Source organism: Eschscholzia californica, unplaced genomic scaffold (assembly GCF_041429995.1).
Source record: "Eschscholzia californica isolate CP2 unplaced genomic scaffold, dmEscCali1.0.p SCAF_3, whole genome shotgun sequence".
Classification (NCBI taxonomy): Eukaryota; Viridiplantae; Streptophyta; class Magnoliopsida; order Ranunculales; family Papaveraceae; genus Eschscholzia; species Eschscholzia californica.
In genome coordinates, this window is record NW_028238420.1 from 52,082,992 (window position 1) to 52,106,671 (window position 23,680).

Here is a 23,680-nt window from a genome sequence, read left to right on the forward strand (position 1 = left end):
TTTGTGCTCCATATTTTTAGGATTTAGTAATCAGAGGAAAACAAACCTTTGGAAATGAAGATGAAGAAAAGAAGAAACAATTGGAAGGAATTTAGGGTTTAGATCCTAGAAATATTTTATTTAAGTTTTGTAAAATTTCCTTCTAAACTCTCGTATGAGATCTTCTAAAAATTTAATTTTTTTAACTTCTAAAACTAGAAGCCCTATTAAAACAAATAGAATTAAAAAAGTCAACCTCAGTTGACCAATTTGTCGAAATATTTTTTACCCTGGAGATTTTTCTTTATTCCCCAAAAGCACAACCTATTTTTTCACCTCATTCAGAATCTTCTCATTTTCTCTTCAATGGAAAAAGGTTCTTTTAGATCTTTCATTTAAGGGGTCGTCAATCAGTGCCCCTTTTTTTTATTTAGATCAACTGCAATTATATGGGGCTTAGTCTGAAATTTTAAATTTTTAGTCTAAGTTCCATATTCCAACCCACTTTTATTTGAGTTGAGCTTAGGTTCAGGCTCAAAGAAAAGTTCATTTAACTCCATGTTTAGTGTGGACTGAAAATTTTTGGGATCTTCCAAATATGACCGTTAGGAGTTCCAACAATCACATTTTGGGTCTCAGCTAAGTAGGAGTTTCACAGTTGGATCAAGTCCAGCGGTCCAATTTGGTCAAATTAGACCGTTGAATATGGTCCAACGGTCCAATTTCGGGGTTCTCGATAAATAGGGAACCGACCCATGTATACTCTACAATACATTCATTTCTCCCATTTTCTTACATTTTTTTCATTCCTCCATTTCTCTATTTTAGAAAAAATTGGGAAACTCAAAATTAAAATTTGAATTAAAATCCAATTTTTTTCGAAAAAAATATGAAAAGGTTCACAGAAGTGTTTCGTACATGCACAAGATCAAACACGTTTTCCGCATATGCACGAAATACCACACATGCCTTGCACATACACAAATATTTTAGGCCTAAGCCTCTCATGATTGGAGTTGATTTTTTTTTTTGTAGAGGCCTTTCATTTATTGTAATAAAAAATGAGTTGATTTTAAGCCTAAACTTCTCATGGTTAAACTTGCTCTTATGCACACTTCTCTCTTCGCACCCCGCAAACTAGACAAGTCCAGGGACACTGTCGGTGTTGGGCTTGAACAACACATATCACGCCTAGTCCGAAGTACACAAGAAGTGCCCAAGAGTGAATGACGACCTAATTAGAAAATGAGGGTTGCTTTTAGAGTTACCTTTCATTTAATGTTAATTTAGGAGAACAAAATAGTATATAGCAATTAAACTTGCTGAAGGCCCTTGGCCTTGGCTAGTTTATTGTGTATCTATTCCAAAAGCTCGAAAATCACTGTTCACGATGGAGGTATAATTAATCTTTATTGACTCGTATTAAAGAGTATAAGTAAAGTATGCTTAGGATAGCCTTAAGGGTCTTCATGTAAAAAAGAAAAGTTACCCTACCTAAAAAGAAATTGTAATTGATCAAAATGCGTAACCGAGCAAAACTGCACTTTTATTTAGCAATTGTCTTTTCTCCCGGGAAAAATTATCCCCTTGCTTATATAGTTTAGGTTTAACTCGAAATTTGGTTATTTTGTGTTCCTCCCCATTATCTTCTCATAGGCTAAAGAAGCTTAGTGAAAAGTTAAACCCTAGTAAACTTATACCAATGGATCAAACCAGAGCAAAATATAGATGATTTTTCACTTCAGAATTAGTTGACATAAACATCTTCAAGATGTAACCTAAATTTTGCTCTGGGTAGAAGAGGATCATCAAGATGATTTTTCTGATCATTGAGATCAATCAAACTGGTATAACTCTTAATTTCTTAACTAGAAGATATGAAATGGTTATTATGATTCTTTTGAAGCAGTTTAATCGACAAACCTAGAAAAGTTAGATAAGAAATTTTAAAAGTTCATTTATACTTATAATTGCAAATGTTAATCCCTAATTCTCTTATGTAGCAGATGAGTAGTTTGGTTGAGAGACTACGAAATAGGTCAAATCGCAGACCGTTGTATAATCTTGATGAATCAGATGATGAAGCTTATTTTGTTCAAGAACCAAAGGGTCAAGATAAGTTTGAAAGAATTGTTAGAACTGATGCTGTAAGTTAGGGTTTTGACTTAGCATTTTCAAATTTACAGTTATATATTTTGTTTTACTTGATCTATATTTCTTTATTTTCAATTGTAGAAAGATGATTCATGTCAAAGTTGTGGAGAAAGTGGCGATCTTATTAAATGCGAGACTTGCACTTATGCTTACCATTCAAAATGTTTACTTCGCCGATTGAGACGTCCTCCTCCTGAAAGTTGGAGATGCCCAGAATGTGTATGATACTTGGGTTATAATTGAATAGTTTTGATTTAAACTTGGTTATCGATTTTATGGTTTAGTGATCCAAGGTCTGAATGTTGCAGGTGAGTCCTCTAAATGAAATCGAAAAGATATTGGACTGCAAAATGCAACCTACTATAGATGATGAAAGCGATGCCTCAAAGCTTGGCTCGGAACAAATATTTGTTAAACAATATCTTGTCAAGTGGAAAGACCTGTCTCATCTTCACTGCACATGGTAATTCTTCGGCTCTTATTTGTGGATACTGATCATTTTTATACGAGAAATCTGTTTGTGAAAAGAGCTGTTAGATTAGATTGTCTTGCAATATAGCTAGCTCAGTTATTCTTCAAAACATGTTGTCACTTCCCGCATGTGCTTTGTCTTACTAATAGAAGATTTCACTTCTCTCAAAAGGAAAGGAAACTAATAAGATTAAGAAAGCAAACAATGCACTTATTTGTAGAAGCATCATATCACGAAGCGGGAGAAGCTGGAAGACACCAGTGATTGTGTTCTTTATCTTGAGAGTTCGTCCCATGTCGCCAAGAATCTGATTGTTATGCTGACTTCTTTGCACTAAGGTTCCATCCATAAAAAAATTGTTGCTTTAATCAACTCCCGCATTATCTACAACTGGGCCTAAGATGGGCGGCAATACCAGGATAAGAAATTCTTCAGACAACTGTAGTAGATTACTGATTGACTCCGCCTAGTTTTTTGCATAAAGAGCATCAATTAACCAATATTGTTCCCGCCATTTGAAATATGTCTTGTGTTTTAGAGCTTAGGTGCAGCTTTCACAGAAAAAGATGACATAATTGGTACTTTCGCAGTTTGGTACTGGTCTATTATGTTTTGTTTTCAACCCGGTTTTTATTTTTCTTGGTGTTTCCTAACTGCAATATATCCGACATTGGCTGCAGTTTTATTTGTTTTCTTATGTACGAATGCTCTTGTTCTTTTGGCCTCTCGAGGTTGCCAGTTGAGATATTCACTAACTTTCTGTTTACCATTTGACTCAGGGTACATGAGAATGCATTTCTAAAGGCTTACAAGACAAACCCTCATCTAAGAACTAAAGTGAAGAACTTCAATAGCGAAGCACAGAGTAACTCTGAAGATGATGCAATCCGACCTGAATGGACGACTGTTGATAGGATTCTCGCCAGCAGGTATGCAACCATCGGTGCTATTAGAAATGATACTTAGATTATGTGAAATTGCAGGTTGGTTAAATTTACAGATTGGTGCTTAATCTGATCCTGAACTTTTGACTGCATTTATGTTCCTCCTTTTGTCTACTTGATATCTTCGCGAAATCTATATCACCTAGTTTCGATCTCCATTCGGCCATTCCCCTAGTTCTATGAAGAGTTTCTTGTAGAAGTCCCTTACTTTAGCAGGCTACTCTGATGGTCCCGAAATCATATCCTACCAATCTTAAGTCGGAAGCGTAATAATTGCAAAATCATTTTGTTTCTTAAATATGGAAAAATTTGAAGTTGGCTGAGCACATTCCTGAATCTAAAAGAAAATACATTACTAATGTTATTCAATTGTATCTATTAAAAAGGTACTTATTTTGGGTTTGGTGCGGGGGATTGGGGATATTTGCTAAAGAACAAATGACGTTTTTGGGTTTGAGTTAGGAAGAGTTAATGTGGTGAAATGGGTTTTACAGAGCTATAGTTGTTGGATTGCGTTCAAAGAAGTAAAGAGTGTCTTACTGTCTTTTACCTTTGACCAGTAGGGGCACATGTCCCCACTGGCTTGCCCCTGCCTATAATTGGGGTAGTTATGTTCTCTTTCGTTTCATCATCTAACGTACCACAATTCTCTTGGTTGCAATTATTTTTATGCTCTTTGTTTCTAACTATTCTTAATCTTTCCTGAATGTTACTTATTTATTGTTTTAGTTAGTTATTAGTGTTATTTCTTAATGCTTCCATGGCACTTACATCATATAAGTAGTATCATTTACTTAATTTCTACAGGGACAACGGCGATGAGAGAGAATTTTTTGTTAAATGGAAAGATCTTGACTATGACAAATGTCAGTGGGAAGTTGAATCAGACATTGCAGGGTTTCAATCTGAAATTGAAAATTTTGAAAGAATTAATTCGCCGTCTCGCAATGCATCTTCAAGTAAGTTTAGAAGCTCTACTAGAGATGCGAAGGTATCACGAGAGAAACAAAAAGAATTTCAACAGTTCGATCACACCCCTGATTTTCTTTCTGGAGGTACTTATTCTCTATGCAGTCCATTCCAGGGCTAACCCTGTTACATAGTTCTTTTTTGTAATTATTATTTTGCTTGTGGACTGCCAAAATATCTAAAAAAACTTTGGTTCAATGAAGGCTCATTACATCCCTATCAGTTGGAAGGGTTGAATTTCTTACGCTTCTCTTGGTCTAAACATACACATGTCATTCTCGCAGACGAGATGGGTCTTGGTGAGCTTTTTACTAGAAATTTTAAAATTTATGAGATTGTCTTGCTCACATTACTAACTAGCGTGGGGCTGTGGACTGACACTTAAATTTTAATTGTGTGTAGGTAAAACCATACAGAGTATTGCTTTCGTAGCATCTCTATGTGAAGAGAACCACTTTCCCCATTTAGTAGTTGGACCTCTTTCAACATTGCGTAATTGGGAGCGTGAGTTTGCAATCTGGGCACCTCAATTGAACGTTGTATGTACACAAATTGACTTCGATCTTATCGACTAATTCTCACATTCTCAGTTCATTTCATGTTAACATGTGTTGTGCAAAACTGTTTTCACTGTTCTGATTTGAAACCAAACTTACTTCAGGTGATGTATCATGGAAACGGTGCAGCTCGTAAGATCATCAGGGACTATGAGTTTTACTTCCCTAAAGGTCAACTTAAGAATAAGAAGAAAATGAAAACTGGTGAAGCTGAAAACAAGCAAGACAACTTAAAGCTTGATGTCCTACTAACATCGTATGACACAGTTAATTCGGACTCCACATATCTAAAACCAATAAAATGGGAGTGTGTGGTAAGATCACGTTAGATTGTTATTTTATCTGTTTGCCAAATTTTTTTGCAACTTAAATGTTGATATAGTGATATTTGTTTTGTAGATTGTCGATGAAGGCCATCGACTTAAGAACAAAGATTCAAAATTATTTCAATCACTGAAGCTACTTACGAGTTATCACCGTGTGCTTCTAACAGGGACTCCCCTTCAGGTTCATTCCTTATCTTAATTGTTTTGTGTCTCTGTGCTACCTCACTTTCCTTTCATTAAGGATGGAAATAGTCATGGATTATTAAAATATTTGTCCTGTCATACGTGTGCCCCTGTAAGAAGGAATTCTTTGGTAGAAAATACCTTAGTTCATTTAGTATATTCTTTTTGACAATAGCAACATATTAGTGTGCAAAAACAAAAAATTGAACTTGTTTGGTATCGAACTTTTGCAGCTTACAAATGTTTACACTTCAGATTTTTGCTACTTCAAAAGTACAATATTTCCAAAAAAAACACATTATTATTTGGTAACTGTTCATGTCAAAAAGTTATTTATTTGTTTGCTTTTATGACTTCAAAGTTCAAACCCCAAACTTTATATTTACAAAGAAAACAAGTTAAGTATTTAACCACCTTTAAATACAATAAATCACAGAGTAGATTTAAAAACAACATTACTATCTATCCCAGTTTCTGCAATATTAGTAGAAAATTATAACAAAAAGAAGTAAGATCTTTCAGACCCTATATAATTGGTCTTGAGAACTCATTGGTGGTCTCTGGTTCGATCCATTTTCATATTTATTACTATTTGGTAGCATTGTTAGTGGCAAAAACTATTTAGCCTCCTTTAAAAAATAAATCACCTAATCAATAGTATACTATGAGAATGGAATTTTAGTAGAAAATCTAAACATTAAATGAGAAAATCACTAATAGAAATGAAACGATATTTTTCAGATCCTATAGAATTGGTTGTGTGAACTCATTGCTATCACTGTTAATGCCAAAAAAAGTGGGTTTGTTTGCTTTTCTGATTTCAACCCATAATAATTTATAATCCCAAAATATTTATATACAATGAAAACAGGTTACCTTATTAGCCAAATTCTGCAATTTTGGTAGAAAATCTAAACATTAAATGCGAAATCACTAATAAACATGAAATAAGAACTTTAATACGCTGTATAATTGGTTTGATCCATTTTCATATTTCTTATTATTTCGTATCATTGTTAATTCCAAATAATTATTTATTTGTATGTTTTAATGACTTCGAATCGTAATAATTTATAAGTATTTATATACAATGTAAACAAGTTAGGAATATAACCACCTTTAAATACAATAAATCATCGAATTAATAGTAAATTCTAAGACCAACATCACCAACTATCCTAAATTCTGCAATTTTAGTATAAATTCTAAACATTAAATGAGAAAATCACTAATGAAATCCCTATATAATTGGTTGTGGGAAATCAGTGGTGGTCGTCGGTTTGATCCATTTTCAGATTTATTATTATTTGGCATCATTGCTAATGCCAGAGAATTATTTATTTGTTTGTTTTTATGCTTCGAGCCCATGATGATTTATAACCCCAAACTATATATTTACAATGAAAACAAGTTAAATATGTAGCCACCTTTAAATACAATATATCACCGAATCAGTAGTAGATCTAAGAACATCATTACTACATATTTCAAATTCTGCAAGTATAGTAAAAAATCTAAAACATTAAATAAGAAAATAACTAATAAAAATGAATTAAGATCTTTCTCTCCTTATATAATTGCTTGTGGCCTGTGGGAACTCATTTGTGGTCGCTGGTTTGATCCATTTTCAGAACAACCTGGACGAGCTATTCATGCTGATGCACTTTCTTGATGCTAGGAAGGTTTGTATTTTTTTAAAGATTTTTTATTTATTTTTCACGGATCGCAAAGTCTAGCGTATAACTTGTCATGAATTTTAAGATAGTTTCAGTTTTGGCTTCTCAATGTGGTTGCAGTTTGATAGTTTAGAAGATTTCCAGAAGGAATTCAAAGATATTATACAAGAGGAGCAGATTGCAAGACTTCATAAAATGTTGTCACCGCATCTTCTTAGAAGTATGTATCTTGAATATTTCTATACAACATATTGACCTTTTCATATCTTTTGAAATACGTTTGGCAAGGCTTGTTTTCTTTTGAAACGTTGAAGAAGACATAATTACCGCATTTCTAGTTTTTATTTTTGAAAGAAGCAAGGAGTTGAATGTTGATGAAACATTTACATAGAGGGTTCTATTTTCCTCAGATAATTGGGCCGAAGGCCCAAATTTTAAGCTTTTTTAGTTAAAATTACAAGTCAAATTTTGTTTACTTAAAAACCTAATATTTGTATTTTGTTTTTTTTTAGTTAAAAAGACAAGTTATGGTATTTATTTTTCAGCAACATCGAGTTTATTTGAAGAACTAATCTGAACTTTTCTATAGATTTAAATTGTACTTCAATATGTCTAATATTTACTTCGATATAAGTCTCTGTGAGTAAGCAACCTATTAGACATTTAGACTTGAGTAAATGCGGTTGTGTGAATAAATACTAGAATTTCTGAGGGGATAATTTTATTTGATAATGCCTTCAAAAAAATCATAGGTTCTAAACTTTTAAATGGCACTTCTGATAATTAACTAAGAAATGACTCTCTTACTTGTTCTATTAGGAGTCAAAAAAGATGTCTTGGAGGGGATGCCTCCTAAGAAGGAACTAATTTTACGTGTCGAGCTAAGTAGTATACAGAGAGAGTACTACAAGGCGATCTTGACTCGTAATTACGAGATACTGACTCGCAAGGGTGATGCACAGGTAGGAATGCCTTATTTTTGTAAACCGACCTTCTTTTCTCCCTAGTTCATGGTTAAGATGATTGCTTTTCTCGATTATCTGTTCAACCTATTCAGGTTTCTCTCATTAACGTGGTCATGGAACTCCGTAAACTTTGCTGTCATGCATATATGTTAGACGGAGTTCAACCGGTGATAGAAGATGCTAATGAAGCCTACCGGTAATGTCATTTAAATTTGAGTCTCTGATTATGTTTAATTTGTTTCTTCAAGATTGTAGTAGCATCCATTTGCCTATTAAATTTCCATTTACTATATGATAGCACGAATTTCAATTGATGATCCAAAGTAGGATTTTGTGTATTTATTCTTCAATCGTGTATAAATCTTTTGAAAGTCGAAATTAATTCCCCAAATTTCTATTCATCGGTTAAGCATTAATCTTTGCCTTCATTACCTTTTACTCTTTTAATTAGCAGACAGCTACTGGATGCTTCTGGAAAAATGCATCTATTAGACAAGCTGATGGTGAAGCTTAAAGAGCAAGGGCATAGAGTTCTTATATATTCACAATTTCAGCATATGCTAGATTTACTGGAAGACTATTGTAGTAGCAAGGTTAGTAAGGAACTTCTTAGCCATATTTGTCTCATTCTGGTAAATAGAGTTGCTTTTTTGAGAAGTTTGTGGAATGTGGATTTTCTTCTTCTGCTGTCTTGACTTGATGCTTTTAGTGACTGGGTATATGTATGTAGTGATGGTTGAACTGCACTGTTTTTCCATGTTGTGTCAATTGCTTTCCATAAGAGTCGGTAGTCAAATTGGGTTGTTTCCTTATAACATGTTGGCGTGATGTTCTGTTGCTTCTCTTATGAAGAAATGGTATTATGAACGGATTGATGGGAAAGTCAGTGGATCAGAAAGACAGATTCGTATTGATCGCTTCAATGCCGAGAACTCTTCCCAATTTTGTTTTCTGCTATCTACAAGAGCCGGTGGAGTAGGAATAAATCTTGCTACTGCTGACACAGTTATTCTTTATGACAGGTACTTTGTTTGTTTTTTTTAGTTTCATTTCCTCTGTAATCATGTCCATTATGATTCCATTTTTATGAACCCTTTCGTTTCTTCAGTGATTGGAACCCGCATGCTGATTTACAAGCAATTGCTAGGGCTCACCGGCTCGGTCAGACCAATACGGTTAGACTTTGTTCCTTTGTGATTCATTCTAAGCAAGCATTTGGCACCAAATTTGTGGTTATGCTACGCGCAACTACTATAGTTTATTGATGACGCATGTTGCAGGTGATGATATACCGGCTCATAACACGAGGAACAATTGAAGAGAGAATGATGCAATTGACGAAGAAGAAAATGGTGTTAGAGCATTTGGTTGTCGGCCGGTTAGAATCACAAAATCTCAATCAGGTAATGTTTTACATTAGGCCACAAATGTGTAGTGTTGCACATATTACCAAACAAAATGGTGGTCAATAGTCTAAATATTTTCTTAGAATCAATTGCGTGGAAAATATTAGTAAAGCCAACTTACTAATGGCCTCTTTCCTTTTCCTTATTTTTTAAACTAAATTTTATTACTATAACTATATTACTATTGTAATTTCAGCCTTATGACCAAAAATCAATTGCCTAAATTTTCTTTTGTCAAAAGATTTAATATACTTTTATTACTATAACTATATTACTATTGATTCTAAATATTTTCTTAGAATCAAGTGCGTGGAAAATATTAGTAAGGTTCGCACATGTTTGCAGAGAGTATGTAAGGTCTGCACATAGTTTTTACATGTTTGCATAGTTTTTACAGGTCCGTGGCCAAGCCTAAAACTATTGACATGTCTTTTTAACTGAGGCCCACAAGAAATTGGGTTTGCGGCCTTATTTCTTATATTATCATTATTTGGATAATTTTTTAGTTTGTATGGTATATATTGTACTTTTTATCTGAAGTGATGGATATTTTATGCTTCTTCTGCATGATATACCCAACTGACAGAAAGCGCTAGTTGGAGTCTACGAAATTGAATTGCTATGTTGTTCGGTTGATGATAAAATTCCTTTAGTTGCTGCAAATGTCAATCTTCTATTTTGTGTGGTGTTCTTATCTTATATTTTCTTTTTTGTTTCCTTCGTGATCGGTTTTTTTTTCCCTTCGTTCATTCATTTATTGTTGCAATTAGCCTTTTTCCTAACATGTCGTTTCAACATTTGTAGGTAGAGTTAGATGACATATTGAGATATGGTTCAAAGGAACTCTTTTCTGATGAGGGTGACGAAGCGGGTAAATCTCGTCATATACACTACGATGACGATGCAATAGACAGGTGAATTTGTTCTACAAGTTATCTTTATTGCCTTTATTCTTCTAGGATCGTACTAGACGTGCTTAGGTGGGGGGGGGGGGGGGGGGGGGTTATATGATCTTGTCCATAAGGAAGCAACATGGAGATGATACCAAGGGAGATATCTTGAGGGATAATCTACCCGAAGCATCAATTATCGTCATAGGGACACCAGATTAAAATCTCCATTCCCATAAAAAGTAAACTAATTTGCAGGATAGATTTTAAAAAATTTAGACAAAAAATGAAGGTCTAATTTCTTAGAAAATCGACCCACGTAGATGTGCAAAAGCTTAAGAACAAGAATCACCTGATTAAAACTAGAAAACTATAAGAAGGCAATAAAATAGGGAGGACGGAGCAAAAAGAAACCAATTTGTGTTAGAACTTGAGTTATGAAAAGCTACTACCGAAAGGGCCTTATTTATAGGGGTTTAGCAATGCTAAGGTTGGGAACTATAAGAAGGCAATAAAATAGGGAGGACGGAGCAAAAAGAAACAATTTGTATTAATCATACTACGGGCATTCCTATTTTATGGTCCCAGCTGCATAACTGGTTATATCTAATAAATGATGTATGCCATTAAGTGTATATCATCATTATTGGATTGTTTTGCAAGATCCCCAGACGATTGTTTCAACAGTTCAACTAAAGGGCTCCTCTTTAAGTATGTCCTTTCTATGTTTTTGTGTGTGCATGTATGCACGTAAGCGTGAACAGATATTTACATATAACTTCCGAAGTGTACATTTTTGTTTGTTATTCTCTTTCCTTATGAGTTTACCTTGAGTAGAATACTTGATCGCGATCAAGCTGGAAATGAAAAGGCTACAGTGGATGACGGAGAAGAGAATGGTTTTTTCGACGCCTTTAAGGTCTCTCTCTCTCTCTCATTTTATAGTGTTTGCGCATATGTGATTAGGCTCGTCTGCTTTTCTTTCCATCTCCTTCTGCCATAATCATATCAAAAGCCACCATAAGTTTGTACTATGTGTGTGATTCTCTCCATAATCATAAGTTAACAAAAGACGCCATAAGTTTGTACCGTCTGACTCTTGAAATTCAGTAATACATCAAATACCCATTTTGTATTGTATGACTCTTCTCTTTCCCAAATATGTAATTGATTAATCATATGCGAATATGATTAATCTGCATTTGGTTAATCTGTGTTTTCTTAATCTATATTTGGTTAATCAAAATTTGATACTCTTCGTGGACATTATCTTTTGATAAAACATCATTTACTTTTGCAGAATAAGTGTCCAAAAAGTACATCAGACTTTGTAACATTTTCTGCCTGAAAAACTATCTTCCTAGACCAAAAAAATTTTCTACTACTTCTGTCGAGGTGGTTGCTTTTTGTACTCAAGAGTGTTACACGCCTTTATATTGTATGGAAGCATGAATTTCAAATCTGTACTATTTAATAGCATTCTATTCCTTTGATATTTTTAATGATGATACTTTCTTTTACTTCTGGTAGGTTGCGAACTTCGGGTACATGGATGAAGAGGAAGCACAGAAAGCATCAGTAGCGAATCAAGATAAAACCAGCAACTCAAACACAAAGATTTACTGGGAAGAGTTGTTGAAGGACAAAAATGACGCACATACAATGGAAGAGTCTACTGCTTTGGGAAAAGGGAAAAGAAAACACACGCAGGTATCTCCTAAATTTTCTATAACACTTCTTTGCTTAACAAACTGGATATTAGTAGAGAGATTACAGATTCAGAAAGGTACCATCTATGGAGAAAATAAATAACTTTCATAAATTTCGAAAAGAAACCCTGACCTTTTTGCTTATTTCTGGAAGAAGAATATGTGATGAATAAACTAAAGATGGCAAGAATACAGTGTAGACCTGCATTCCCATTGTTTCATGATATAGCTCTACAGTTCATATTTTGGGTTCTTCTTCTCTTCTTTGTAGATGCTGTATGTTGAAAGAGACGACCTTTTTGGTTTGGAAGATTTGAGTCCTGGTGGTGAGGATGATGACAGTGAAGCTGAAACGGTTTCATCTGGAACAACGTCTGGAAGGAAGCCTCATTCAAAGAAGAGAGCAGGTGGTACGTTTCTTTACTCTCATCTTGTGATATATGAATTCATGTGCACATATTCTGCTGGTGTAGACTAATTCATTTGAAACTTCGACAGGAGAAAGCAACGTGCCACTTCCATTGATGGAAGGTGAAGGAAAATCACTTAAAGTTCTTGGGTTCAACCAACGCCAAAGGGCAACATTTGTTCAAACATTAATGAGGTATGCAGGTTTAAGTTTTGAAATGGGAAAAAAATGTCAATGCTTCGGAACTATATGGAGGTTATTTTCAAAGCTAACATCAGACTCTATTATTTGTCAGCTTTGGTGTAGGTGATTATGACTGGCATGAGTTTATTCCCCACCTGAAGCAGAAATCTTTTGCCGAAATCAGCGAGTATGAGTTCATATTAGAGTTTGTATAAAGTTTTACACATAGAGATATATTTTTCAAATGGCTTTCGGATATGAAGTTGTTCAAATTTGAATTTATTATGAGATTGAGCATGAAGAGTTGAATTAGAATGACAACTCGTAACTAGTGAAGTGAACTGATTTGTGACTTAGTAGTTGTGTGGTGCTTTGACATTATGCCCTCTTTTTTATCAGATACGGGACGCTCTTTTTGACGCATATTGCTGAAGATATAACTGAATCACCAACCTTTTCAGGTGTTTGTTCATTGAACACTGTTTTACGCATACGTCACTACATGTTGAACACTTTTAATACCTTTTTACTTATGTAATATGTTAGTGTCTTATATCTTATGTCTTTATGGTTTTTGCAATAGATGGTGTACCAAAAGAAGGACTTCAGATACAGGACGTCCTTGCCAGAATTGGCCAGTTGCTTTCAATCAAAGAGAAGGTAAGTTACTATCAAATTGAAGTAATTTTTCTCTCAACCAATTCGCATGCTATTTAGTTAACTACTTATGATTCGGTTATCTACTTGTGAGTCAGTTGTGAACCTATTAATATTTTTATTTTCTTAGAAGTTGGCTCTTCTATGTTTTTCCTTTTGTTATTTTCTCGGGTACAACCATCTAGTGCAATATTTTAATTGTTTAAGCCGGAGTTCATGAGCAAGTGGATTGTGTGTTTTGCGTCATATTTACTTCTTAATGAAGTTGATATTTCAAACCCCTTACTAATATATATATATATATATATATCTATATATATTGGAATATAATAGGTGGAGATTTCGCAAGGAGAGCCCGATACTCCCCTTTTTTCAGAAGAAATCGTTTCACGATATCCACAATTGAAGGATGGGAGGTCATGGAAGGAGGAACATGATATACTACTATTGAATGCGGTTCTGAAGTATGTAGAAACACGATTTTCAGTTTATTGTAATTCTTATGTAAAGTAGCTCCTATTTAACAGGGACACAAGTACTTCCATGATTCCATCGGTATTCAACTCTGGAACGAGGAATTGAATACAACAACCTAAAGAAAACCTAAAACATAGATACAACCATATAGAAAGACAGACACGTACATGATATATTGTCATGAATTAGTTTATTATTTTTTAATCAAATTATACACAAACGACATTAACCTAGAGTAACGTTTAATTGCCCAATCACAATTTTATGCAAGTATTTTCAAGCTGCACATATCTAGGTTCACATATTACCCGTTGACGTGACTAGAAGTATTATTGTATCTGATACTAGTATCAGTGTCCGACATGGAATAAATCTAAAAGAGGAATAGAACTGTTATATTAACATGGGTAATCATGTTCTTCTCTACAGGTTTAAATGTTTAATGTATTTAACATTGTTATCACCTTCTGATGATGTGTTTTCTGTTGTCTGTTTTAAATCATTAGGCATGGGTATGGAAATTGGCGCGATATCCTTGAAGACAAGGATCTAAATATTCAACAGATTATTTGTCAGGAGCAGTATGGTGCCTGTGAAAATATATCTTCCTCCGACAGTGCTCGCATGAATCAGAAAAAAATGGTTGAATTTATAAAGAAACGAGTGAATCTTTTGGAGAAAGGACTTGCTGCTGAGCTGCAAAAATTCAATGTTAGTTAAGCTGCCAGTTCTTTGACTTTCAAATATTAAGTACACCTTTAATCTCGTTTTATTTCTGTCATCACTAACATTTTGGCTGCTTTATTTAATTCCATTGTTTTTGTTTTCCCATGTTTCTAACCTTTCTAAATTCCTAGGGGATCAGCTTACTGGCGAAGTTTAGTCATTTGATTCTCTATTACCAATATTAAAGTTAAACTTAAGAGAGTACTTCTATGATTGGGTCACACAGCTTGTTGACAAAATATAGCGCTTTTATTATCAGAATGATAAGATTTAGAGTTTATCTATCTTTTGCTTTGAAAGTGCAAGATTTTATTAGAAAGTCCTTTGGGCAAACGAAACACGAGAATTTTATCCTAGCAGCTCTCTATCAGATATACGTAAGAGGCTCGAGAATTTTATGTTATCTATTTGAGCTACCGGCTTTGGCAATTCTCTCACCGAAAGGTTGGAAGTAGTCTTGTTCTTTATGGATATCAAATATAGGCAAGCCATCCAAGAACTGCTCGATATAAGCTCATTTCATTCAATTTAGCTAGTTGATGAAGCCACTGTTGATATTAATGAAGAGATGAATATATGTTTGATTTCTTTGATGGCTTATATTACCTAGGTTTTTTGCTTCTTCGCTAGACGATTAGAAATTTATTGACAATGAGCAGGCGCCTGAGTCCTTTGGGAGGTTACCTTTTCTTATTCAACTTTGTTGTGTTTCCACAGGCTGACAATGAACAGAGCGAGACAGCAAGCAGGGAGCCTGGCATTTAGGTGTCGATATTCCTACTTCTCTGGGGAATGATGTCCAATCCGGCAACGACAACAACTTGAAATTTGCCGAACCAGACGTGGAAATTACTGATACGGATCCAGAAAGACAGCGGAATTGCTAAGGACGAGATAGAGGCATGTATCAAAAGATACTCCAGAGGCTTAGGGATCGAGGTTTCATTAGCAGAAGGCCTTGGCTAATCCACATGACCTGCTTGACGAACGTCAAGGAGACATCGTAAACTGGTCCATGGGCATCGCGATAAGTCCTTTGTCCTACTACAGGCGGTGCTGCCACAACCTTTGCCAAATCAAAACGATTGCAACCACCAGATCCGCTAATCTGCATTATTCGCCCCCAGCCAACAAGCTCAGATCCTCTGCGCGGAATATAATACAAAAGTACCCCAAAGACTCAAGTACAGTCATTCAAGAAGACCCTAGCAGAGTTCTCCAACCTTGACCAAGTAGAAAGGGAAGTAGCGACTTCCTCTCATTTTTCTTATGGTTACAAATGGTCAATTTATGCTTTAGTTACAATTTGAAGTACTAGTTAATTTGAAAACATTGAAAACCCTACTCTATATACAAATTTGAAACTCATTTATGTTGTTATTTTAGTATTTATGATCATGAGAATGAGGGTCCGAGACTAGTAGTTTGGCTCTTGAGTACAAAAACTGTTAAAACAACAGGTGTTAGAGCATCCCCAATGGTTAGCACCAAATTAATCACCAAAAAGGAATCTTTACCAAATTATTTGGTGTTTTCAAATTTTTGAACCCAAAGACAAAACACCAAAACTCCCACCAAATCACTATTCATCTCACTAGATTTCAATTTTATTCTAATACTCATTTTTTTAAATAAAATAAGATAAATAATTTATTAAAATAGTAATTAGAATTATAAGACTTAAATTACAAATTAAGATCGTTACGACATTTTATTATTTTATGGGGACCAAACATAAATATTTTATGGGATCAAATACAAACATTAAAATAAATAAAAGGACTAAAAGGGAAAGAACAACTTAAAAGAAGATTAATTATATATTAAAACTGAGGAGCCCACCATCCCAATATTTTAGTGGGAGTGAACAGTGTCAGACCATATTTGGTCCGACACTGTTCACGGCACGGGAGATTAAAATCTCCCGTGCTGTTGGGTGGAGGATCCGCTTCCAGGGCCATTGGGGATGCTCTTATGTTAAGAATATAGTGGGGAACTTAAAAGAACAATACTCCTTTTGGTGGTGTTTGTTTTTCTCATTGTTTGAATCTAGTTTGCCCGAAATTTTGTGACTCCAATGGGCTAAAAATCGATCTAAATCATATTTTCAGACAAATCAGATATAAGGGATCAAACAAAATTTTGAAATGGTACTCTGAGTCAATTTTCACTTCAATTTAGATTTCAGATCTGGTTTAAGAAAAGCAGAGAAAGAAACCTTTGTACAATGAACAGCTAAAGGTTCTCTCGTCTGAAGATTTTTGCATTTAGTTTGACTTAATAGACTTTATTGAATGAGTGGGTGTCTATTCTAAAAACTTAAAGTTAGAAATTCTAAACTCTAGGTCTAAAATTTGGGTCCAATAGTACCGGAGATCCATGTATGGTAAGTGGTAACCACCAAGAGGTTCCAGGTCCAAAATGCAAGCCTCCCATTAGTTCCAAGTCCAAAATAAGTTCTCAATTAAACTCCATAGGACCATAACCCATGGCCACAATGGTCACAAAAAGTAAATTTTCAAGTTAAATTTACTCACGAGTGCCCCAAAATAAGATTTTTCCAAAAATATGAAGAAGATTACGGGCACGAATAACTTTCTAGACAATTATTGGCATGATCTATCGACCAATTTGTTTTTTCTAATTTTGCGAAAAAACAAAAACGAATTGCCACAAAAGGCTATGGCCTATGGTGTACCTAATTTGATGTCTAAAAGATACATATTATATAATAGTAAGAGCATCTCCAATGCAAAACTCAAAAAAATCTCTACTCGTCCTATTTGTCAAGTTCCAATTAAGATTCTCACTCTTAGGTGTCGAAAATAGAGATCCTCAATTCTTGTATGTCTCCAATGCAACACTCTAAACTCTTTTATTTTACTTACGTGTCATGGTTATTTTTGTAAAAAAAATAATTAGTTATTTTGGAAATATACGAAGACTTGATTTCTATTGGTTGAAATTTAAATATTGATGAGTTGGACAATTAGAGATATCTCAAGAGGACACTCTATTCTATTCCACTCTCAACACATCATCTTTGAGATCTTAGTTGAGTTTTGTATTTGAGATGATTTTTTAAGAAAAACTCAAAAAATCGTATGTGGCACTCCGAGTTTTTAAGATTGAGTTTTTAAGATACGTGACCTAACTGGCTACCTCCAATTTGCACAAAGTGACCTAACTAGCTACCTTCTCCTCCATATACTATTGCTCATCATTCCAGAAGTCCACCCACCATTCATGTAGTAGTAGTAGTAGTAGTACAGAATAGGAAGTAATCACGTGGATGGTAACTACTAAATGGTAGATTAACCTGCCCTTCTCTCTCATTCATACTCATTTCCCTCCTACCCTTTCTCTCTCTACTCCTATCCACCAATCCCCTCTCTCTCTCTATCTCTATCTCTCTCTCTAAGTGTACTTGCATATGAAAATCTACCAAGATGTTGATGGTTAGATTCCAGTTCATGTGGCCACCTTCTACAGTTCTACCTACCAATTTATGATTGGAATTGCCCCCACCCTAACCCCATTTATATAGATGCCCATCAATCCCAAGAGTTGTACTATTATTCAAATAAGAGAAAGAGAAGAGACAAGAGAAAAAGAGAAAAGAGAGATGGGTTCTGTAGGAGAAGAGATAGTGATGATGAAGGGTCCTGTTGTAGTGACCGGTGCGGCTGGTTATGTAGGTTCGTGGCTCACCATGAAGCTTCTTCAAGATGGTTATATTGTTCGTGCTACCGTTCGTGATCCCAGTTCAGTAATAACTTATAAATTTTTGTCAGATTATATTATAATGCATCTCTTGTTTAAGTAGACGAATATAATCAAACATGTATTTTTTTTTAACACGTGAAGATCATCTTTACAAAAAATCATTTGGTTTTAACCTTTATTATGCTGAAAGCTGTTTGGAATTCATCAACAAAAAACGATTGGTTACAAACAAGATATTTTCTGGAAATAACATTCTTTCGGTACCAAGATGACTCTTGAGTGAAAATGAGAAATCAAGCCTTTTGAGCAATGAGCTACAAACAACATTTGGAAATTCGAAATTTTCATACTTTTGTATTAAGGAATTGATCTAGCTCTAACTTTATGTTGTGATGTTGCAGAAAATTTTGAGAAAACGAAACATTTACTGGACTTACCAGGCGCAAAGGAGCGACTAACCTTATGGAAAGCAAACCTAGACGATGAAGGAAGCTTCGATGAAGCAATCAAAGGATGTGTATGTGTCTTCCATTTAGCCACTCCGATGGACTTCGAATCAGTAGACCCTGAGGTACAAAATCCCAATCAATTATTGATTAGATTTCTAAAATTTAAACATCGATTGTAGATTATTTTATAAGAGAACCATGAATTTTGTGACGGTATTCTTAGTGAGGCTTTTCTGTGTTGTGTGGTATCATGTAGAATGAAGTGATTAAACCTACAATCTATGGAGTTCTTAACGTGATGAGATCGTGTAAGAAAGCCAAGACAGTAAAGCGGGTTGTTTTCACGACGTCTGCAGGGACGGTCAATGTTGAAGAGCACCAAAAACCATCTTACGATGAAACATCATGGAGTGATATAGAGTTTTGCTTGCGTACTAAGATGACTGGTTGGGTACGTACTACTTAAGTACTGCAATTTACTTTCGGTCAGTAACATTGCATTTTTCAAGTAGCCAGGGTCGACCCTGACATTTTGGTGGTCTGAAATGAGTTGTTAGATGTGACCCTTATACCCTTTTCATCAAATTTAGAGGAATTTACGATTTGCAACATTTTTTAGGCTTAATTTAAATCCGCAAGCGTAAGGGTTGAGGTGCAATCCTTCTTACTTATGCATCATATACAAAGTTGTTTTTTAAAATGATATTTGAACAAAATACATTTGTCATATTTTTGAATTTGTTGCTTATAGAGCACAAATAAAATAAGTTACAAGATCTTTAGAATTTGAGGTGGTTTTGTCACTAATTTGAGATTTATAGGAGGATTTTACATTAGATAGATGATTTTATATATTAGTATAAAATTATTTATGTTATGAGAGGGAGGGGGTAGGGAAGGAAGAGAGAGAGATATGAGTGCAAGGAAAAGTAGGCCCTTGGTTTTAATGAGTTCTAGAGGCATCCCGTTACATATGAAACCCAATTAGTGGCCCAAAGCCCAAAGGGCCAGGGCCGACCTGCAACTAGTTAATACGGTATTATTTTCCACAGTTTTAAAACATAAAACAGTCATCAAAACCCTACTTAAACGGTCACTTTTCGGCACGGGACCACAAATTCCCAGCCCAAACGTGGTAATTATAGGATAGAAAAACATCGCCAGTTCATATTTTTGCAGGAAAATAGACAATGGTGTTTAAAATCTGTTCCTTTTTAGGGATGCTACTATATGCAACTTCAGTTTTGCTAAGGACAACTATTAGACAAAAATAACTAAATAAAACTAACTAAAATTGTGTCCTAAATTGCTAACCGACACCAACACCAAAAATCAAATATAACCGAATCTCTCTTCCATTCTATACACAACTCTAAAAAAATTATTACACAAAATAACTAAATAAAATTAATTGAATTTTGTCTTAAATTGCTAAACCCAACACTAAAAGAAAAAAAAAATCAAATATAATCAAATTTTTTCTCAAAATTCAAATTTCTATTACCATAATTAATTATTCATAAATAAAATTTATTCGAACATTAAACTAAAAAGTTAACCAAATATTAACAAATAACAAAAGAAAATTATATTCCAATCAGAGCATTCCAAGCTATAATTTGAGGTAAAATCCAAAGAAAAAAAATCAAATATAACCGAATTTTTTCTCAAAAAATATTGGGTTCAAAGACATAGAGATAGTATCTTTTATAATCCTAATAACTATGACTTAGTCAAGCTTAGTTTAAATTTTGGTTCCTCATCAACCGGTATATTTTCAACAAAAAAGAGTCCCAACAACGGATATTCATTCATAAAATCATACATAAAATCACCAAGTATCTTCTATAACCCTAACTACTATGACTTAGTCAAGCTTAGTTTATACCTTAATAGTGTATATTTCATTAAATCAAATCGTGTTTATAGATTAAAATTTTGGTTTATCAAGTCCACCGGGTATTTATAGATTAGAATTTTGGTTTATCAAGTCCAACGGATATTGTTCAACAAAAAAAAATCTAACGGATATATTTTCAACAAAAAAAATCCCATGGGATATTCATAAAATCATACAACATAAAATCACTATGTATATTTTTAAGCTTAGTTTAAACTTTAATAATGTAAATTTCATAAAAACATACTACATATAAATAAGGGAAATTTTATAAGGCCTCCCCAATTTTGTTAAAAGGCCTCCCCATGAACCATTTTACTTGCTAAATTATCACTAAGGGGAGGCCTTTTAACAAAAATGAGGGGGCCTATAAAATCTTCCTATAAATAATGTATATTTTTTTTAAAACCTATAACACGTTTAAGTATTTTTTTTAAATATTAGATAACACTAATACAACCAATTTTATTTTTGTTTGAAAATTTAATAAAAAGAAAAATTGTGTCTAGTAAATAATTTTGGGAAGTTAAAACATAATTACATTTACCAATCTAAGATTCTAAAAATTATTTGCTAGATAAAACCAATAAATCGATATTTAGTGTTGTTTAGCAATTTAATAAAAAATAAATGGTTGTGTCTAGCAAATAGCTTTATGAAGCAATTATGCAGCTTCGTTTAGCATTTGTCCTTTTTAGAGTGTGGCTTAAAGTGTAGGTAACACTTATAGATGTTGTGTTCTCTTCTAAATCTGAATGGTTTATGTTTGAAATCAGATGTATTTCGTATCAAAAACAATGGCTGAGAAAGCTGCATGGGAATTCGCTAAAGAAAACAACATTCATTTCATCAGTATCATACCGACTCTAGTTGTCGGTCCGTTCATTACGAATACCATGCCTCCTAGTATGAACACCGCGCTCGCGCTAATTATAGGTACATTATCTTCCAAAATCGGTATCCTTCTTTTGATTTACTTTATCTATGCTAGTAAAATGTGCAAAATGGTTGTCTAAAGTTGTGGACATCCAACTGAAAACCAATTGACAGTTAATAGAGATGCCTCCAAGATATTATACAAGTGGTCTAAGATAGCCATTTATGTTAGGCTATTCTCCCACATCCCCTTTACGGATGGCACTCATTCAGCCTAACATGTTTCTTTTTGTTGGATGACGATCAAACTTAAATCAACTTATAGCGAGGACATAACCCCTAGATTGTGTTTAGTTGGAAAACAATTTTTACTTTATCTGTGTGGGATTATTCTCCGGTTCCGGTTTTTTTGTTAAATGGCTAAATTAGTACTTGATCATATTGGCAGGAAATGAAGCACATTATTCAATTCTAAGACAAATTCAATTGGTTCACCTAGATGATTTGTGCAAGGCTCACATTTTCCTAGGGGAACATCCAAAAGCAGAAGGAAGATACATTTGCTCTTCTGATGACACTACCATCTATCAACTAGCCAACATGCTTAAATACAAATATCCTGAATACCACATCCCTACCAAGTATGTTTCTTCGGTCTCTTTTTCATCATTTAAAGTACTTAATTATGGAAATTAGTTTAAAACTGTCTTAAACCAATTCAATACTAATTGGCACCGAGGGAGGAAGACCTGGACATTATATTCTTTAGTTAAATCACCTGCTTTATCCTATGTGGGACTATTCTCACATTTAAAAATTGATTTGAGTTCATTGAAGAAGATAAATTATGATTAACTCACATGGAAGCTTAAAACTTTCCTTTTAGGTTTTTGGGTATTGAAGAGTCAATCAAGCCAGTTCATTTCTCTTCAAAGAAACTTGAAAATCTAGGGTTTGAATTCAAGTACACAATGGAGGACATGTTTGATGAAGCCATTAAATCATGCAAGGAGAAGAAACTGTTTCCACCTGAGTTAGAAAAGAAGAACAAACTACAAGATTATGAACATAAGGAAATCAAGAACTGCATAATAGATACTATCAATGTTGTAGAGATGAAGAACAATATCTCGACAATAACTGCAGTACTCCAAGATCAGCCCACCATTATGACCTAAGTTACACTGCACTTGTTTACTTTCTATTATCATGATCTTTTAAATAATCTAGGTGTTCTTGATTGGTTTGGGGTTGTCTGGTTTCTTAAGTTAGGTCATGACTTAAAGTATTTAATGTAATTGTGTTTGTTGTTTGACTATAAGAAATGAGTGGAGGGTCATTGTTAATTAGGCCAATTCCCTTTATAATGGCAAGTTCATATTCTTATGCTCTCAACAAAAAAAAGATTGGTATTCTCATTTACACATAATCGTCCAATGGATTTCATTTCGAAACAATAAGATCGGAACTCTGTTCTTTCTAGTGGAGAGCATACATGTTGCCATTCAACTAAAGTGAACTTCACCTTAACCATTCCAAAGATGATATGACATTTTGATACTTTCGAGTTACTAAAGTTTATTAGAAAAATGTGTAAGAAACTATTTATTCTGGAGCTTCCTCTCCCAATATGTTACAGGTGTAGCAGAGTTACAATGCCTTCTTAAGTCTACACTAGAGCAAGTTTCTTCGTCTATTTGAACTCCTACAAATATTGTTCGTCCTGGTAAATTCGGACTAAACGACTGTTCTAATAACCAATTTGGAATTGATGACGACAAAAAGAATTTCCCGCACATTCACCTCAAAACAACGTAGTGTGATGCCATTGAGGAGATTTTATAGCACCCCATTATTGCTAAAAGGGTCCCTCCATTAAAAGCCACACACCCCCCCCCCCCCCCTCCCCGCCGCCAAAAAAAAAAATAAGTCATTTTGGTTAAAAGGTCCTTTTCGAACAAAAACACTCCTCCCTGCTTTAATTTGACCTAACGGCAAAGTTAACGTCGTTTGGTCAAAGTTTTTCAAGCCAATTGACCAATCAAAA

At 34.2% G+C, this 23,680-nt stretch overlaps 2 protein-coding genes across 8 annotated transcripts; both read left to right on the forward strand.

Annotated features, from left to right (window-relative positions):
- Positions 1-1,599: 1,599 nt before the first annotated feature.
- LOC147551658 (CHD3-type chromatin-remodeling factor PICKLE-like) lies at positions 1,600-16,050 on the forward strand. Of its 7 annotated transcripts, none has more exons than XM_086671957.1 (29): positions 1,600-1,826; positions 1,983-2,126; positions 2,215-2,352; positions 2,442-2,596; positions 3,385-3,534; positions 4,357-4,604; positions 4,722-4,817; positions 4,921-5,057; positions 5,180-5,389; positions 5,475-5,582; positions 7,216-7,266; positions 7,381-7,480; positions 8,080-8,222; positions 8,318-8,421; positions 8,680-8,818; positions 9,078-9,247; positions 9,334-9,400; positions 9,506-9,628; positions 10,436-10,545; positions 11,359-11,440; positions 12,052-12,231; positions 12,502-12,640; positions 12,729-12,834; positions 12,935-13,009; positions 13,222-13,283; positions 13,406-13,482; positions 13,813-13,943; positions 14,463-14,667; positions 15,400-16,050. In XM_086671957.1, exons 2-29 carry the CDS (start codon positions 1,986-1,988, stop codon positions 15,445-15,447), a joined length of 3,495 nt encoding a protein of 1,164 aa, XP_086528083.1. In that variant the 5' UTR covers positions 1,600-1,826; positions 1,983-1,985; the 3' UTR covers positions 15,448-16,050. The 7 variants fall into 7 exon arrangements, 4 of the variants coding, with proteins under 4 accessions (XP_086528083.1, XP_086528082.1, XP_086528085.1 ...); XM_086671956.1 differs by having other exon boundaries at positions 1,986-2,126; XM_086671959.1 differs by having other exon boundaries at positions 1,609-1,826; positions 12,502-12,637.
- A 2,206-nt stretch (positions 16,051-18,256) lies between these two features.
- On the forward strand, positions 18,257-23,093 carry LOC147551659 (dihydroflavonol 4-reductase-like). Its single transcript, XM_086670200.1, has 6 exons — positions 18,257-18,446; positions 18,810-18,979; positions 19,114-19,308; positions 21,534-21,693; positions 22,082-22,274; positions 22,520-23,093. Exons 1-6 carry the CDS (start codon positions 18,308-18,310, stop codon positions 22,809-22,811), a joined length of 1,149 nt encoding a protein of 382 aa, XP_086526326.1. The 5' UTR covers positions 18,257-18,307; the 3' UTR covers positions 22,812-23,093.
- Positions 23,094-23,680: the final 587 nt, after the last annotated feature.

Excerpts from the sequence above, each read along its gene's own strand:
- LOC147551658 (XM_086671957.1), top strand. The coding sequence starts at position 1,986 with ATGAGTAGTTTGGTTGAGAGACTACGAAATAGGTCAAATCGCAGACCG. Across the intron at positions 2,127-2,214 it reads GAATTGTTAGAACTGATGCT|AAAGATGATTCATGTCAAAG; the intron begins GTAAGTTAGGGT and ends TTTCAATTGTAG. Across the intron at positions 2,597-3,384 it reads TCTCATCTTCACTGCACATG|GGTACATGAGAATGCATTTC; the intron begins GTAATTCTTCGG and ends CATTTGACTCAG.
- LOC147551659 (XM_086670200.1), top strand. The coding sequence starts at position 18,308 with ATGGGTTCTGTAGGAGAAGAGATAGTGATGATGAAGGGTCCTGTTGTA. Across the intron at positions 18,980-19,113 it reads TCGAATCAGTAGACCCTGAG|AATGAAGTGATTAAACCTAC; the intron begins GTACAAAATCCC and ends GGTATCATGTAG. Across the intron at positions 22,275-22,519 it reads GAATACCACATCCCTACCAA|GTTTTTGGGTATTGAAGAGT; the intron begins GTATGTTTCTTC and ends CTTTCCTTTTAG.